Source organism: Perissodus microlepis, chromosome 10 (assembly GCF_051167445.1).
Source record: "Perissodus microlepis isolate ML-2025 ecotype Zambia chromosome 10, ASM5116744v1, whole genome shotgun sequence".
Lineage (NCBI taxonomy): Eukaryota > Metazoa > Chordata > Actinopteri > Cichliformes > Cichlidae > Perissodus > Perissodus microlepis.
In genome coordinates, this window is record NC_140470.1 from 17283949 (window position 1) to 17300474 (window position 16526).

The following is a 16526-nucleotide window of genomic DNA, read 5'->3' on the forward strand; positions in this document are numbered from 1 at the left end:
TGACATCTCAAAAGTCCTTAAATAGGACCACAGCGTGCTCTCAGTATGTCTCAGAACTGTGCGACTCTTTAGGAACACACCACGAGCCAACCTTTAGGAAAACGATTTGAAACGTTCAGTGTATGCAACGAAAACAAGTCCAAACCCTGATCAAATAGAAAAAAATCTTCATTGTACATTGTAAGAGCAAAGACAAGAAGAATGCAGAGTATGCAGCAAAACGTTGATCCCCAGGAAGGAACCTCATCGGCCGCTGTTCGCCCTAACACAAAAGCGAAGCAGCCAAACCCAAAGCAAAGAGGGAAAAACCGGGCACCAAATGAGGTGACTTCATCTGCCAAACCAAAGGGTGAAAATAAGAATAAAAAGCAAAAAAATGCAAACCCCAGAGCCAGAAACCCTGGACCCAATCGAGGGCATGGGCCACATCAGCCCAATCCCCACTTTAACCCCAATAATGGGCCTGGGCAGCATTGCTACAATCCACACTTTTTACCGAACCGAGGGCCTGTGCCACATCAGCCCAATCCCCACTTTAACCCCAATAATGGGCCTGGGCAGCATTGGTACAATCCACACTTTTTACCGAACCGAGGGCCTGTGCCACATCAGCCCAATCCCCACTTTAACCCCAATAATGGGCCTGGGCAGCACTGGTACAAGCCACATTTTTTACCGAACCGAGGGCCTGTGCATCATCAGCCTGACTTTAGAACCAATGATGGACCATCTCAACCACAGCCTAATCCTCACTTAATGCCAAATGATGGCAAACGTCCACATAGTGAGACCGATGAAATGGCTGCACTGAGATTCCACCTGCAGGAGGCTCAGCACATGAGTAAAACCAATCTCTACAATATGACAGCCGCGAACCACAAAGCCTCTGCGGCTAAAACACAAAACGATTGGCTTCGCCTGAAGCTACAGTGCTGCAGAGGAAATGCTGAGAAAAAAATTCTTGAGCTCAAAAAACAACTGGAACAGGCTCACAGAAGCAGACCCGAGGAGAATCTCACCCCTGATGTGCCTGAGGCTCCTGTTCAAAACAGCAACACAGCTGTCACAGCTGCAGAGCTGAGTGTGGACGCTTCAACACAAACTACAGAAGCTCCGCACACAGACTCTGCAGAGGTGAAAACTGTTCGGGAAGCTGAGTTGGAGGTCCAATGTAAAAAACAGCAGGAAGAGATCGAACAACTCCGCGAGCAGCTCCTCAAAACACAGAAAAACCTAGAAGAGGAAGTTGCAAAACGTAAAGAACAGGAAGAAAGAGCCTCCTGTGAGTTCGCTGAGCTCATAGTCAAATTCTGCCTCAGTGAGGCTGTTTGTGAGGCAAATAATTTGGAGGTCCAAAACTTAAAAGAAGAGCTGGAAAAAACCAGAGCTTTCTACCTGGAGATTGTAACGAGGAAAAACCAGGAGAACGCAACAATCCGCAAACAACTCAAGAAAACAGAAGATGAAAAGATCATTCTTCAGGAGTCTTTGCGGTCTCTGCAAGAGACAATAAAAAAGGAAGAACCCGAGTCCAACGTTGGCAATCAGGATCATTCTCCAGCCAAAAAAGAGACCATAGATCAAAAAGAGACCAGGGTTAACAAAGCAGAAAATTCTCCAGCCCAAGTCGAGACACTCCAGGAGAATAAGCAAGAAAAAGAGGAGGCCAGTACTACCAAACCAGAAAATCCAGAGGCCCGAGATGACAACATGCAGAGAGAAAAGCCAAAAAAGAAAAAGAAGCGCAACTGGTTTCTGAGACTGTTCACTTAAGTGACTTCAACTCTGTCTCCTATAAAATCAAAGTTATATACAACTAAATATTAACAGTTACTTCAACTCCCTAAACATCAATTTTAAAGCATATTTGCTTTAATATTTAGTTGTGTATACATTTGTCATCGGCTCCACCCCTCCCAACCGGTCGCGGCAGATGGCCGCCCCTCCCTGAGCCTGGTTCTGCCGGAGGTTTCTACCTTTTTAAAGGTAGTTTTTCCTCCCCACTGTCGCCAAGTGCTTGCTCATAGGGGATTGTTGGGTTTTTTCTTTAATTCAGTTCAGTTCAATTCATTTGTATGTAAATACTGTTGAATTGAATTGAACTGAATTAAAGAAGATTTATAGGAGACAAAGTAAGTCACAGAGTGAACCAGGGTATTATAACATCTTACCCATAAAAATAAAAAATTGGATTAACCAAAACATCTGTTGTCTGAACCTGTAATTTTGTCTCATTTAAAACATGTAAAAATGTCAAATTAGAACAATCTAACAGCAGAAATAAAAATGTTTACATGCTGCTTGAAAACATTGTTCTGTGAATGATATCTACTGTATCTGTGCTGTTGATGCCTTTTGAAAGCATTCCTAATAGCATCTATCAAGTAATATGCCTTGCTCAATGGTTCATGGAAGTATTAACAGTTTTGGTAACTGACTTTGTAAATTGAAATTCTACAGCCTTACACTAGTAAACGCTTGTGCTACACACGGAAGACAGGTATAGTCAGCTCAGTATCCAGTGGGAAGTTTTCTCTTTGGCATCCACAGATGCAACAGCTCATAACTAAATGGTGCAAACAGAGGTGAATCCACCTAAGCAGCACTTGTACGATTGCCCCCCGGCTCCAACTCCCGGTAAACTGAAGACAGATTCAACCATCTGTGTGTTGAAAAATATTAATGAGTCCACACCGCATTTTCTTCTTAGTAATAGCCATGTAACAATAGAAATATAGAAACAGTAATTAATCAGATTACTAGTTACTGAAAAAAGTAACGGCCGTTATTCCCATCACTGATAATGACACGATTATTTGCATTTCCACTACTTATAAACTAGTGTCAGTATTTAATGATCAATATCCACAAATAAGAATTGGAAATAAATGGCACTGGATAAGCACAAATCTGACTGAGAACTTAAACTTCACCTTAATTTGTCTGTCTGTCCTGCTCACATCTCCAATGTTTGTACACGTTGTCATTAGCGTGTCTTCACTCAGCCACTCCACATCGGCCACACCGCTTTACTAACTAAAACACCGGGATCGGCACATAAGGACGCCGTCATAACCCGTCAACGACACTGATTAACGTTTATATGAATGTGAGTGGCATCGTTGGCTGGAGCAGCCAGTTACCGGTCACTCACTGACTCACACTCCAAAACAGCACAGAATCAATTGTTATGTATTTATTTTAATTCCAGGTTTGATTTTTTTCTGTTTTGTTTTGGGGGGTTTTGTGCGCAGTGCAGATTTTGTGTGCGCGGAGACCGTGTCAGCAGTGCGCAGCTTAGAGGGAAAAGTGCAGACAGATGCTTTATCCTTAACACTTTTTATTAGCCAGCTGTAATAAAGATCCGGTACATGGTAGGTGGCTATAATTGCAGGCAGATAGAAGCAAAGTGATGAATATTGTTTGGGACATTTAATTAATTAATTCTTAATGTTTGAAAGACCACAGATAATGAATTAAAAGGAAAACTGTTGCAGGTTATGGATGCGAGTGGAAGTGGTCCTCTGTGACATGACCACTGGGACAGAAGACTGGGCAGCTGAGCACTCCTCTGAAGCAGTACAAACTACAGAACTAACTGAACCTCCATCCGCTATATAAATGTGATATTAAAATAATATTAATACAAGAAATACAAACTTCTAATTCTAATGATTTCACAAAGCTTCAAATAGCTCCATGTGCTTGCTGATTATATTGTAGATGGATGACTTTCCTTACACACTTGGAAAAATGAGACATTACATTTAAATGAGATGTCTGTTCCCCCTGATGTAACCCAGCTCTGAAACAATTTGTCCAAAAACAACAACAAAAAAAACGCGTTAGCTTGTGTAAATCTGAACACATCTTCTTCAAGAGTGCAGTGCAGTGTACAACAACAACAACAAATCATCAATCTGTCGATCCACTCGACATCTATCAATTAAAAAAAAAAAAGAAAGTAAGCTTTAAATTTGTCACGGTTTGGCATGGCAGACCGTGGGGGGTGTAGGGAAGGAGGACCCAGGCGCGGTGCTCTGTGTGCGAACAGTACAAAACAACAATAAATCCCCGTGTTTTCCCCAGACTCCCGTGTCGTGTCCTCCTAGTGCTCTCTGCTCCCGTGTCTGCACTCCCGGTGCTCGCTGCTCTTCAGGCCTTCCACGCTCCTCCTGCGGGAAACAATAGCGGCAGCTGTCAGGACACTAAACAATGGCAGGCATGCACTTAACGACAAAACCTAAACTGGATGATTAACGTGAAGTCTCAAGCAATGATCACCAGGCCCGAAGGCGCCTGCAAACCAGTGTTCATACACACACACACACACACACACACAAGCACGGAGAAAGAGCAGCAGCAACACCAAAAATACATATAATGTCACCAGTCCATGACTGCCCAGGGATCCTGGGCCGCCCAGACCCAGGACCCTGACAAAATTTCCAGTTGAACAGATCCCACCGCGCAGTCCTTTTCTTTTAAAAATAGTCCCTCCTCTTCCGCTCCTGTCCTGTGTTTCCTACATCATTCTCCATCTCTGAGTGATGTTATCTCATAGTCTTTTCTCTCCCTCGGTAATACTACAAATGTACATTTAGAATCAGAATCAGAATCAGAAAGGGTTTTATTGCCAAATGTTGAGCAGGTTTACAACATTAGGAAATTGCTGCGGTGCTTAGTGCAAACATACTGTCATAAATAACGCTTAAATAGACATGAGAAAAAAAAAATAAGAATAAGAATTAAAAGTGCTAAGTAGATAGATATATACATGAGTGCAGGTGGTGATCAGTGCCAAACATGGAATGATGCAGTGAACATAGCGTAGGGTCATGTGTTAGTGGTGGGAACAGTCATACGGTTATTGTTCATGTGTCCAACAGCAGAGGGGAAGAAACTGTTCTTATGGCGAGAGGTTCTGGTGCGAATGGACCGGAGCCTCCTGCCTGAGGGGAGCAGGTCAAACAGACTGTGTCCAAGGTGAGAAGGGTCAGCTGAGATCCGAGCTGCACGCCCCAGTGTCCTGGAGGTGTACAGGTCCTGCAGAGATGGGAGTCTGCAGCCAATCACCTTCTCAGCAGAGCGCACAACACGCTGCAGTCTCTGTTTGTCCCTGATAGTGGCTCCAGCGTACCACACGGTGATGGAGAAGGTGAGGATGGACTCGGTGATTGCAGTGTAGAATTGCATCATCGTCCGTGTTGGCAGGTTGAATTTCTTCAGCTGCCTCAGGAAGTACATCCTCTGCTGGGCTTTCTTAATGACGGAGGTGATGGTGGGCTCCCACTTCAGGTCCTGGGTGATGGTGGTACCCAGGAAGCGGAATGAGTCCACAGAGGTGATGAGGGTGTCAGTCAGGATGATTAGCTAGCTGGCACACTGTGTGACTGTAACTGCACAGAAGCAGTCTGTTTGCTGATATTTGTTGGACTGTTTAGAAGGTTACATGTGTATTACTGTTAAAGTATACAATCAAGAGAGGGTTTCACTTGTTTGTTTTTGGAACTTTGTTTAAAGTTGTAACTTTCACTGGTGTGATATCTCACCACTAGATGTCAGTAGAGTACAGACTGCAGTCAGCTGAGTTCTGTTGTCTTACCCCCTCTAAAGTGCATAATCCTAGCAATGGTGGCTGCAGGAGGACGAAAAACTGTGACTGGTTGATCCATATGGAGTGCAGGCTGTCAGTCTGCTCTTTACCTGAGCTCTGAATAGAGCTTTGTTAGTTACTGAAGGCCATTTCTGTCGAATGACAGTGATACTGAGCTGAGTTGCTGAGTTTGTCCTGAACTTCTTTTGTTGGTAAGTGCTGCTGTTTTTGTCACTGTAAGCCTCTGTTAGCTGGTGTTAGTAAAACTTTCATTGTTGGACGCTTAGAGAATAAATCCTCAAATGATGTGCGGGTATCACACTGTTTACCAGAGGGAAAGTGTGATTTTCTTAGGAGACTCAGTGATAATATTAGCTGGCAAAATGTTAGCTTATAACCAGCTGGTGTTGTTGTTATTAAGCCAGGTCGTTGTCAGCTGTCTGGAGGGTCACATGTCTAATCTTCTGACAATAAATAACTGCGAAAATGTCTGGAATCGTTAATAAAGACATTTGGGACAGTTGTTAAATTGTATAACTCTCTCAATGCTCTCTACCTGACCACCTAAAATTGAGCCTTCTGATAATATGATGTAACTGAGATTCATTATGGTCAGCAGAATTTCTTTTTATTGCTGAATGTTGGAGGCACTGCCTTTCAAAGCAGAGACGTCGCCCTGATAGGATGATCGCTCTGCTGCAAGGCTGACTCAGAGAGCAAGTTTAGAATAACCAGTTAACCTAACACATATGTCTGTGGATGTGGAAGGAAACCAGAGCACTGAGAGAAAACCTACATAAAGAAAAGGGAACAGATGGGCTGTGGATCTTTGTGCCCTTTACCACCATGCCAAGTACCAAATAATCATATAGCCCACTGTAGAGTAGCCAAATGTGGTAAAAGATATTAATTATTTTTCATGTATTTGTATTAGTATTAGTAATGTTGAAAGACACATGTATATTTAACAGGCTGTATCACTTTTTTTTTTTTATATATAAAATTCAGATTTGTTTTGCAGCTCTATATAGATTCTTTTTGGCCACTAAAATGCTCAAAAATGATATTTTGGGAGCACAGGTTGCTCACCCCAGAAGTGGAATAGCTACTTCTGAGGAAAAACGTTCTGATTTGGCTTTCATGAAGACCAGAAAACAAAGAAACCCGAGTCTGACTACATGATTGTCCAACAATCATAATATTCTGGTTGTAAGGAAATGTACTCAAAGGAGAGTTCATGTATAAACCAAGAAGAATAGTGAAAAATATCTGATTTCAAATAGTGGGTTAATCAATGGAAGAAAAAAATGTAAGAAATTTAAGCACAGAAACAACTTGTTAAAATTGTGTGTGTGTGTGTGTGTGTGTGTGTGTGTGTGTGTGTGTGTGTGTGTGTTTGTATAAGCAACTGTTGTGCTATGAGGTACTCTGACGTCACCACTCGGTAGCATATTGCCTTTAGCGTGTTGACTAAAACCACAATATGGGCAGATAAAACAAGGAGTCATTCTGACCTTCATCTACAGGTGGATGATCTAAGATCATTTAATCACATAAAATAAAACTCAGTGAATTGTAAACGGATGTAAATAAAAGCTTGAATATGCATTTAACTTATAATGTGACCACTGTTTGTTTTTAACAATCGAATGCTCTCTGCTCTCTCGTCTTCAGCTTGTTCAGAATGCTGCAGCCCGACTCTTGACAGGCACTCGTAAACGTGACCATATTTCCCCAGTCTTGGCTCGTTTACACTGGTTTCCAGTATGTTCTAGAATTGATTTTAAGATTTTATTGCTTGTTTGTAAGTCTCTAAATGGATTAGCTGCCTCATAGCTCTCTGATCTTTTAACTAAAAACACTGCAAATAGAACTTTTCAGTCAGCTGTTACATTGCTTCTGATTGTTCCTAAAGCACAGAGGAGACCAAGCGTTTGCCTGACCCTTTGGAACAGTCTGCCTCTTCAAAGTAGGACGTCTCCACCACTTTAAATCCCGTCTGAAAGCACATTTCTACTCCCTAGCTTTTAATTGTGACTGAGTTTTTGTTTTGTTCTCTTTAGGTGTGTTTGTTTTACTTTTTGCTTTGTATAGCACTTTGGTCAACCTCTGTTGTTTTTAAATGTGCTTATAAATAAACTGATTGATTGATTGATTGATTGCTTGAATACTATAAAGTGTGTGAATGGGGGAAAAATACATTTTGGTTGTGTTGTTATGGGTGTTCTTCAGTTTATTTCATACAAAGGATGAATAATGAAGAAAAATATTCTCGATGTTTGCATTTTTATTGTTAAAAACATCTCAAGATGGTGCTCAGGCACATTTCCATAACAGATGGTGTAAGATCTTCATGCAGTACTGGTGAGACGATCGGTGGGACAGAAGGTTAGGCAAGTGGACACTCCTCTGTAGAAGGAAAAATGGAAAGTGTAAGGTGATCAGTGCACAACATCACTGTATTCCAAGCTGTTTTTATATAGAACTTCACCACCAATGTAAAAGTACCGCTTTTAGGAAGAAGGACAGTATTTTCAGGAAGGATGCCGGTCTGCAAGCAGAACTGCCTGAACTTCTCCTGCACCTCATCGCTGAGATCCAAACTACGTCCTGTGAAGCCACGTGATGTAAATCTGCTGCAGTGGGTGTAACTTTGCTAAACGGTTTACTGAACACAGCTAAATGCAACTTTACCAAATAGTCTGTTAATGACAAAGGTTTCATTCCCTCTGGTGTTGAAGGAATAGGTCAGGGCGTACTCATCATACTTCACATCAACCATAAGCATGTCACTCACATACCCCCAGTCTGACAAAAAGGAAAAAAGCAGAAGAGAATATGTGAAAAAACAATACTGGATGATGATGATGGGAAATTATTCGTTTCCTCTCTTTGTGGGCGTACTCACGCCGACTCTTGTATGTGAATTTTCCAGGCACCTCGGTCTTGTTGGCTAAATTCTCCATTTTCTGACATGTATCATTACTGTCGCAAAGACATCACATTAATCTCCAGTGTAAATATTTTAATGCTATTCAAATGATATTTGCTCTGTCTGTCCTCTCGCACTCACGTAAGACTGAAGAACGACAACTCAAGACCTCCATCTTCAGTTGGCGTAATGATGGCCGTGCCGGTCTTCATATTGGCTTTGCGACTGACAAACCACTGGCCATTAGAGCAAATTCCAGTCCGGTACCACTTACCTGCCATCTGTGGACACACAAATGGAAAGCATTGAGAATTAGACAGAAGCACAAGAGCTGTTTGTTGTAACACAGAATATGTATTATCACACAAAATCCAGCGTGAAACATAACCACATAACATAAATGGTGAAGTCATTATAAAAGTAAATTGTGCAAAGGTTAGCCTCCCGTGTAGACTGCTAAACTGTCTTGGGGGGGGGGGGGGGGGGGGGGGGGTCCCTGCTTATCCCTGTTAGATAACCTCCAGTACCCCCTTTCCATGGCCCTAAGATAGAGACATGGTTATGAAAATAGATGGGTGGTAAAATAAAAATGATTATCAATGATTCTTACCGCCTGTAAATCAAAGTCTGCCTGAGGTAGGATTTCAGAGGAAGAAACCATGAGGGAGCACAGTACCACTCCCAGAAGGGTGCGAAGTGAAGCCATAGCTGCTGATAAGTGGAGAAATGATGATGGATGAGATCGCAAATGAAGATCTGGAAGTTGCTGCCTGGTGACTCTTTATATAGAAGAGTGAGATTATCTCCCCACCAACAGCTGCACTTATACAAACCCCAGGTTCTGTGACGGCTTTGAACGTGTGACATTTTATGCAAACACTTGGTCAGTTTCATAACCACAAAGTTTATTCCTGCAGGGGCAGAATTGTATCCACTGTGTCCCTTGAACTTTTCCACATTTTGTCACATTACAGCCACAAACATGAATCAATTTTATTGGAATTCCACGTGAAAGACCAATACAAAGTGGTGTACACGTGAGAAGTGGAACGAAAATCATACATGATTTCAAACATTTTTTACAAATAAATAATTGGAAAGTGGGGTGTGCGTAATTATTCAGCCCCCTTTGGTCTGAGTGCAGTCAGTTGCCCATAGACATTGCCTGATGAGTGCTAATGACTTAATAGAGTGCACCTGTGTGTAATCTAATGTCAGTACAAATACAGCTGCTCTGTGACGGCCTCAGAGGTTGTCCAAGAGAATATTGGGAGCAACAACACCATGAAGTCCAAAGAACACACCAGACAGGTCAGGGATAAACTTATTGAGAAATTTAAAGCAGGCTTAGGCTACAAAAGGATTTCCCAAGCCTTGAACATCCCACGGAGCACTGTTCAAGCGATCATTCAGAAATGGAAGGAGTATGGCACAACTGTAAACCTACCAAGACAAGGCCGTCCAGCTAAACTCACAGGCCGAACAAGGAGAGCGCTGATCAGAAATGCAGCCAAGAGGCCCATGGTGACTCTGGACGAGCTGCAGAGATCTACAGCTCAGGTGGGGGAATCTGTCCAAAGGACAACTATTAGTTGTGCACTGCACAAAGTTGGCCTTTGTAGAAGAGTGGCAAGAAGAAAGCCATTGTTAACAGAAAACCACAAGAAGTCCCGTTTGCAGTTTGCCACAAGCCATGTGGGGGACACAGCAAACATGTGGAAGAAGGTGCTCTGGTCAGATGAGACCAAAATGGAACTTTTTGGCCAAAATGCAAAACGCTATGTGTGGTGGAAAACTAACACTGCACATCACTCTGAACACACCATCCCCACTGCCAAACACGGTGGTGGCAGCATCATGCTCTGGGGGTGCTTCTCTTCAGCAGGGACAGGGAAGCTGGTCAGAGTTGATGGGAAGCTGGATGGAGCCAAATACATGGCAATCTTGGAAGAAAACCTCTTGGAGTCTGCAAAAGACTTGAGACTGGGGCGGAGGTTCACCTTCCAGCAGGACAACGACCCTAAACATAAAGCCAGGGCAACAATGGAATGGTTTAACACAAAACATATCCATGTGTTAGAATGGCCCAGTCCAAGTCCAGATCTAAATCCAATCGAGAGTCTGTGGCAAGATCTGAAAACTGCTGTTCACAAACGCTGTCCATCTAATCTGACTGAGCTGGAGCTGTTTTGCAAAGAAGAATGGGCAAAGATTTCAGTCTCTAGATGTGCAAAGCTGGTAGAGACATACCCTAAAAGACTGGCAGCTGTAATTGCAGCAAAAGGTAGTTCTACAAAGTATTGACTCAGGGGGCTGAATAATTACGCACACCCAACTTTGCAGTTATTTATTTGCAAAAAAATGTTTGGAATCATGTATGATTTTAATTCCACTTCTCACGTGTACATCACTTTGTATTGGTCTTTCACGTGGAATTCCAATAAAATTGATTCATGTTTGTGGCTGTAATGTGACAAAATGTGGAAAAGTTCAAGGGGGCCGAATACTTTTGCAAGCCACTGTAAACATGTTTCTTTCTTCACCCATATCACTGGAAAAATGCTTACCTGTTGACAGCGTAACCAGCCCACAATACAGCGTGTTATTCGGCTTATTTTACCCCGCTGTGCTTAGTTGGGAGCACCATTTTTTCCTGAAACTGAAAAGAAAATTACTGAGCTGCTCACATATGTGTAGAAGGGCTTTCTAAACACTAAAATAATAAATCTGAGGCCAGATCTTTAAAATATTTTTGTTATGTGGTTCAAATGCGGATTTTTCTGAGTTGAAGAAGGACTTCTTTTACTGTGACAGCATGACTTTTCACTTCTTTCCTTTTCAGATGTTGTATTAACAGGAATAGTGAAGTGCACTGAATATACCACTGGATAGCATCAGAGGAGTTTTCAGCACTCATATTTTAAGCTTAGTCAAGACCAGATATTTAAGGAGCGGCTGTGGCAGCAGTTTGTTGCCTGATTATTGTCTCCTCTACAGCATTAACTCATGCACACATCCCTGCAGTATTTATAAGTTTGCAAGTCTGACACAGAAAGCAAATAATTTATTTTGTCCTGAGTGAATGCCCCTTAAAACTCACCTATTTCAGACTTGCAATTTAATACTATACAATATAGCAAATCTGCAACTTGATAGTGTTAAATAAAAGGATTTTCTTTTAAACTTGAAGCTTTGAAAATCGTTCCTTTTTCCATTAGGACAGAAATTAATATAAATCAAATTTGTTTAGGCGAATAGAAAATATTTTTAAAGATGTATATGGAAAACATGTTGATGCAGAAACATTTATTGAAGCTTCTGAGTTATTTGTGTAATCTTCTCCCGAAGTTCTCGGATAGATTTGGCCTTTAGATTGGGAATTTAACATCTTGTACAAAATTAAAGTTTTTAATTTAAGTTTGGTAGAATTCTATTTCAAAGAAAAACACGATTCTCTGCTAAGTTAATGACATCACATTCTACATTCTAAGCAGATGACATCACACTCAATTTGCTCTATCAGATCAAAGGAGCACGTGACATCTCAAAAGTCCTTAAATAGGACCACAGCGTGCTCTCAGTATGTCTCAGAACTGTGCGACTCTTTAGGAACACACCACGAGCCAACCTTTAGGAAAACGATTTGAAACGTTCAGTGTATGCAACGAAAACAAGTCCAAACCCTGATCAAATAGAAAAAATCTTCATTGTACATTGTAAGAGCAAAGACAAGAAGAATGCAGAGTATGCAGCAAAACGTTGATCCCCAGGAAGGAACCTCATCGGCCGCTGTTCGCCCTAACACAAAAGCGAAGCAGCCAAACCCAAAGCAAAGAGGGAAAAACCGGGCACCAAATGAGGTGACTTCATCTGCCAAACCAAAGGGTGAAAATAAGAATAAAAAGCAAAAAAATGCAAACCCCAGAGCCAGAAACCCTGGACCCAATCGAGGGCATGGGCCACATCAGCCCAATCCCCACTTTAACCCCAATAATGGGCCTGGGCAGCATTGCTACAATCCACACTTTTTACCGAACCGAGGGCCTGTGCCACATCAGCCCAATCCCCACTTTAACCCCAATAATGGGCCTGGGCAGCATTGGTACAAGCCACCGTTTTTACCGAACCGAGGGCCTGTGCCACATCAGCCCAATCCCCACTTTAACCCCAATAATGGGCCTGGGCAGCACTGGTACAAGCCACATTTTTTACCGAACCGAGGGCCTGTGCATCATCAGCCTGACTTTAGAACCAATGATGGACCATCTCAACCACAGCCTAATCCTCACTTAATGCCAAATGATGGCAAATGTCCACATAGTGAGACCGATGAAATGGCTGCACTGAGATTCCACCTGCAGGAGGCTCAGCACATGAGTAAAACCAATCTCTACAATATGACAGCCGCGAACCACAAAGCCTCTGCGGCTAAAACACAAAACGATTGGCTTCGCCTGAAGCTACAGTGCTGCAGAGGAAATGCTGAGAAAAAAATTCTTGAGCTCAAAAAACAACTGGAACAGGCTCACAGAAGCAGACCCGAGGAGAATCTCACCCCTGATGTGCCTGAGGCTCCTGTTCAAAACAGCAACACAGCTGTCACAGCTGCAGAGCTGAGTGTGGACGCTTCAACACAAACTACAGAAGCTCCGCACACAGACTCTGCAGAGGTGAAAACTGTTCGGGAAGCTGAGTTGGAGGTCCAATGTAAAAAACAGCAGGAAGAGATCGAACAACTCCGCGAGCAGCTCCTCAAAACACAGAAAAACCTAGAAGAGGAAGTTGCAAAACGTAAAGAACAGGAAGAAAGAGCCCCCTGTGAGTTCGCTGAGCTCATAGTCAAATTCTGCCTCAGTGAGGCTGTTTGTGAGGCAAATAATTTGGAGGTCCAAAACTTAAAAGAAGAGCTGGAAAAAACCAGAGCTTTCTACCTGGAGATTGTAACGAGGAAAAACCAGGAGAACGCAACAATCCGCAAACAACTCAAGAAAACAGAAGATGAAAAGATCATTCTTCAGGAGTCTTTGCGGTCTCTGCAAGAGACAGTAAAAAAGGAAGAACCCGAGTCCAACGTTGGCAATCAGGATCATTCTCCAGCCAAAAAAGAGACCATAGATCAAAAAGAGACCAGGGTTAACAAAGCAGAAAATTCTCCAGCCCAAGTCGAGACACTCCAGGAGAATAAGCAAGAAAAAGAGGAGGCCAGTACTACCAAACCAGAAAATCCAGAGGCCCGAGATGACAACATGCAGAGAGAAAAGCCAAAAAAGAAAAAGAAGCGCAACTGGTTTCTGAGACTGTTCACTTAAGTGACTTCAACTCTGTCTCCTATAAAATCAAAGTTATATACAACTAAATATTAACAGTTACTTCAACTCCCTAAACATAAATTTTAAAGCATATTTGCTTTAATATTTAGTTGTGTATACATTTGTCATCGGCTCCACCCCTCCCAACCGGTCGCGGCAGATGGCCGCCCCTCCCTGAGCCTGGTTCTGCCGGAGGTTTCTACCTTTTTAAAGGTAGTTTTTCCTCCCCACTGTCGCCAAGTGCTTGCTCATAGGGGATTGTTGGGTTTTTTCTTTAATTCAGTTCAGTTCAATTCATTTGTATGTAAATACTGTTGAATTGAATTGAACTGAATTAAAGAAGATTTATAGGAGACAAAGTAAGTCACAGAGTGAACCAGGGTATTATAACATCTTACCCATAAAAATAAAAAATTGGATTAACCAAAACATCTGTTGTCTGAACCTGTAATTTTGTCTCATTTAAAACATGTAAAAATGTCAAATTAGAACAATCTAACAGCAGAAATAAAAATGTTTACATGCTGCTTGAAAACATTGTTCTGTGAATGATATCTACTGTATCTGTGCTGTTGATGCCTTTTGAAAGCATTCCTAATAGCATCTATCAAGTAATATGCCTTGCTCAATGGTTCATGGAAGTATTAACAGTTTTGGTAACTGACTTTGTAAATTGAAATTCTACAGCCTTACACTAGTAAACGCTTGTGCTACACACGGAAGACAGGTATAGTCAGCTCAGTATCCAGTGGGAAGTTTTCTCTTTGGCATCCACAGATGCAACAGCTCATAACTAAATGGTGCAAACAGAGGTGAATCCACCTAAGCAGCACTTGTACGATTGCCCCCCGGCTCCAACTCCCGGTAAACTGAAGACAGATTCAACCATCTGTGTGTTGAAAAATATTAATGAGTCCACACCGCATTTTCTTCTTAGTAATAGCCATGTAACAATAGAAATATAGAAACAGTAATTAATCAGATTACTAGTTACTGAAAAAAGTAACGGCCGTTATTCCCATCACTGATAATGACACGATTATTTGCATTTCCACTACTTATAAACTAGTGTCAGTATTTAATGATCAATATCCACAAATAAGAATTGGAAATAAATGGCACTGGATAAGCACAAATCTGACTGAGAACTTAAACTTCACCTTAATTTGTCTGTCTGTCCTGCTCACATCTCCAATGTTTGTACATGTTGTCATTAGCGTGTCTTCACTCAGCCACTCCACATCGGCCACACCGCTTTACTAACTAAAACACCGGGATCGGCACATAAGGACGCCGTCATAACCCGTCAACGACACTGATTAACGTTTATATGAATGTGAGTGGCATCGTTGGCTGGAGCAGCCAGTTACCGGTCACTCACTGACTCACACTCCAAAACAGCACAGAATCAATTGTTATGTATTTATTTTAATTCCAGGTTTGATTTTTTTCTGTTTTGTTTTGGGGGGTTTTGTGCGCAGTGCAGATTTTGTGTGCGCGGAGACCGTGTCAGCAGTGCGCAGCTTAGAGGGAAAAGTGCAGACAGATGCTTTATCCTTAACACTTTTTATTAGCCAGCTGTAATAAAGATCCGGTACATGGTAGGTGGCTATAATTGCAGGCAGATAGAAGCAAAGTGATGAATATTGTTTGGGACATTTAATTAATTAATTCTTAATGTTTGAAAGACCACAGATAATGAATTAAAAGGAAAACTGTTGCAGGTTATGGATGCGAGTGGAAGTGGTCCTCTGTGACATGACCACTGGGACAGAAGACTGGGCAGCTGAGCACTCCTCTGAAGCAGTACAAACTACAGAACTAACTGAACCTCCATCCGCTATATAAATGTGATATTAAAATAATATTAATACAAGAAATACAAACTTCTAATTCTAATGATTTCACAAAGCTTCAAATAGCTCCATGTGCTTGCTGATTATATTGTAGATGGATGACTTTCCTTACACACTTGGAAAAATGAGACATTACATTTAAATGAGATGTCTGTTCCCCCTGATGTAACCCAGCTCTGAAACAATTTGTCCAAAAACAACAACAAAAAAAACGCGTTAGCTTGTGTAAATCTGAACACATCTTCTTCAAGAGTGCAGTGCAGTGTACAACAACAACAACAAATCATCAATCTGTCGATCCACTCGACATCTATCAATTAAAAAAAAAAAAGAAAGTAAGCTTTAAATTTGTCACGGTTTGGCATGGCAGACCGTGGGGGGTGTAGGGAAGGAGGACCCAGGCGCGGTGCTCTGTGTGCGAACAGTACAAAACAACAATAAATCCCCGTGTTTTCCCCAGACTCCCGTGTCGTGTCCTCCTAGTGCTCTCTGCTCCCGTGTCTGCACTCCCGGTGCTCGCTGCTCTTCAGGCCTTCCACGCTCCTCCTGCGGGAAACAATAGCGGCAGCTGTCAGGACACTAAACAATGGCAGGCATGCACTTAACGACAAAACCTAAACTGGATGATTAACGTGAAGTCTCAAGCAATGATCACCAGGCCCGAAGGCGCCTGCAAACCAGTGTTCATACACACACACACACACACACACACAAGCACGGAGAAAGAGCAGCAGCAACACCAAAAATACATATAATGTCACCAGTCCATGACTGCCCAGGGATCCTGGGCCGCCCAGACCCAGGACCCTGACAAAATTTCCAGTTGAACAGAT

General features: G+C 42.2%; 1 protein-coding gene across 1 annotated transcript; it reads right to left on the minus strand.

Moving 5' to 3' along the window:
• Positions 1-7865: 7865 nt before the first annotated feature.
• On the minus strand, positions 7866-9252 carry LOC146379182 (lipocalin-like). The gene is made up of 5 exons (XM_084942543.1): positions 9139-9252; positions 8670-8809; positions 8505-8581; positions 8105-8404; positions 7866-8005 (listed from the first exon to the last, which is right to left on the minus strand). The coding sequence occupies exons 1-4, from the start codon at positions 9232-9234 to the stop codon at positions 8262-8264; spliced, it is 456 nt and encodes a 151-aa protein (XP_084798669.1). The 5' UTR covers positions 9235-9252; the 3' UTR covers positions 7866-8005; positions 8105-8261.
• Positions 9253-16526: the final 7274 nt, after the last annotated feature.

Coding starts and splice junctions, on each gene's coding strand:
- LOC146379182 (XM_084942543.1), bottom strand. CDS start 9,234: ATGGCTTCACTTCGCACCCTTCTGGGAGTGGTACTGTGCTCCCTCATG. Junction 8,810..9,138: donor CAGACTTTGATTTACAGGCG/GTAAGAATCATT, acceptor GTGTGTCCACAG/ATGGCAGGTAAGTGGTACCG. Junction 8,582..8,669: donor TTGTCGTTCTTCAGTCTTAC/GTGAGTGCGAGA, acceptor TCTTTGCGACAG/TAATGATACATGTCAGAAAA.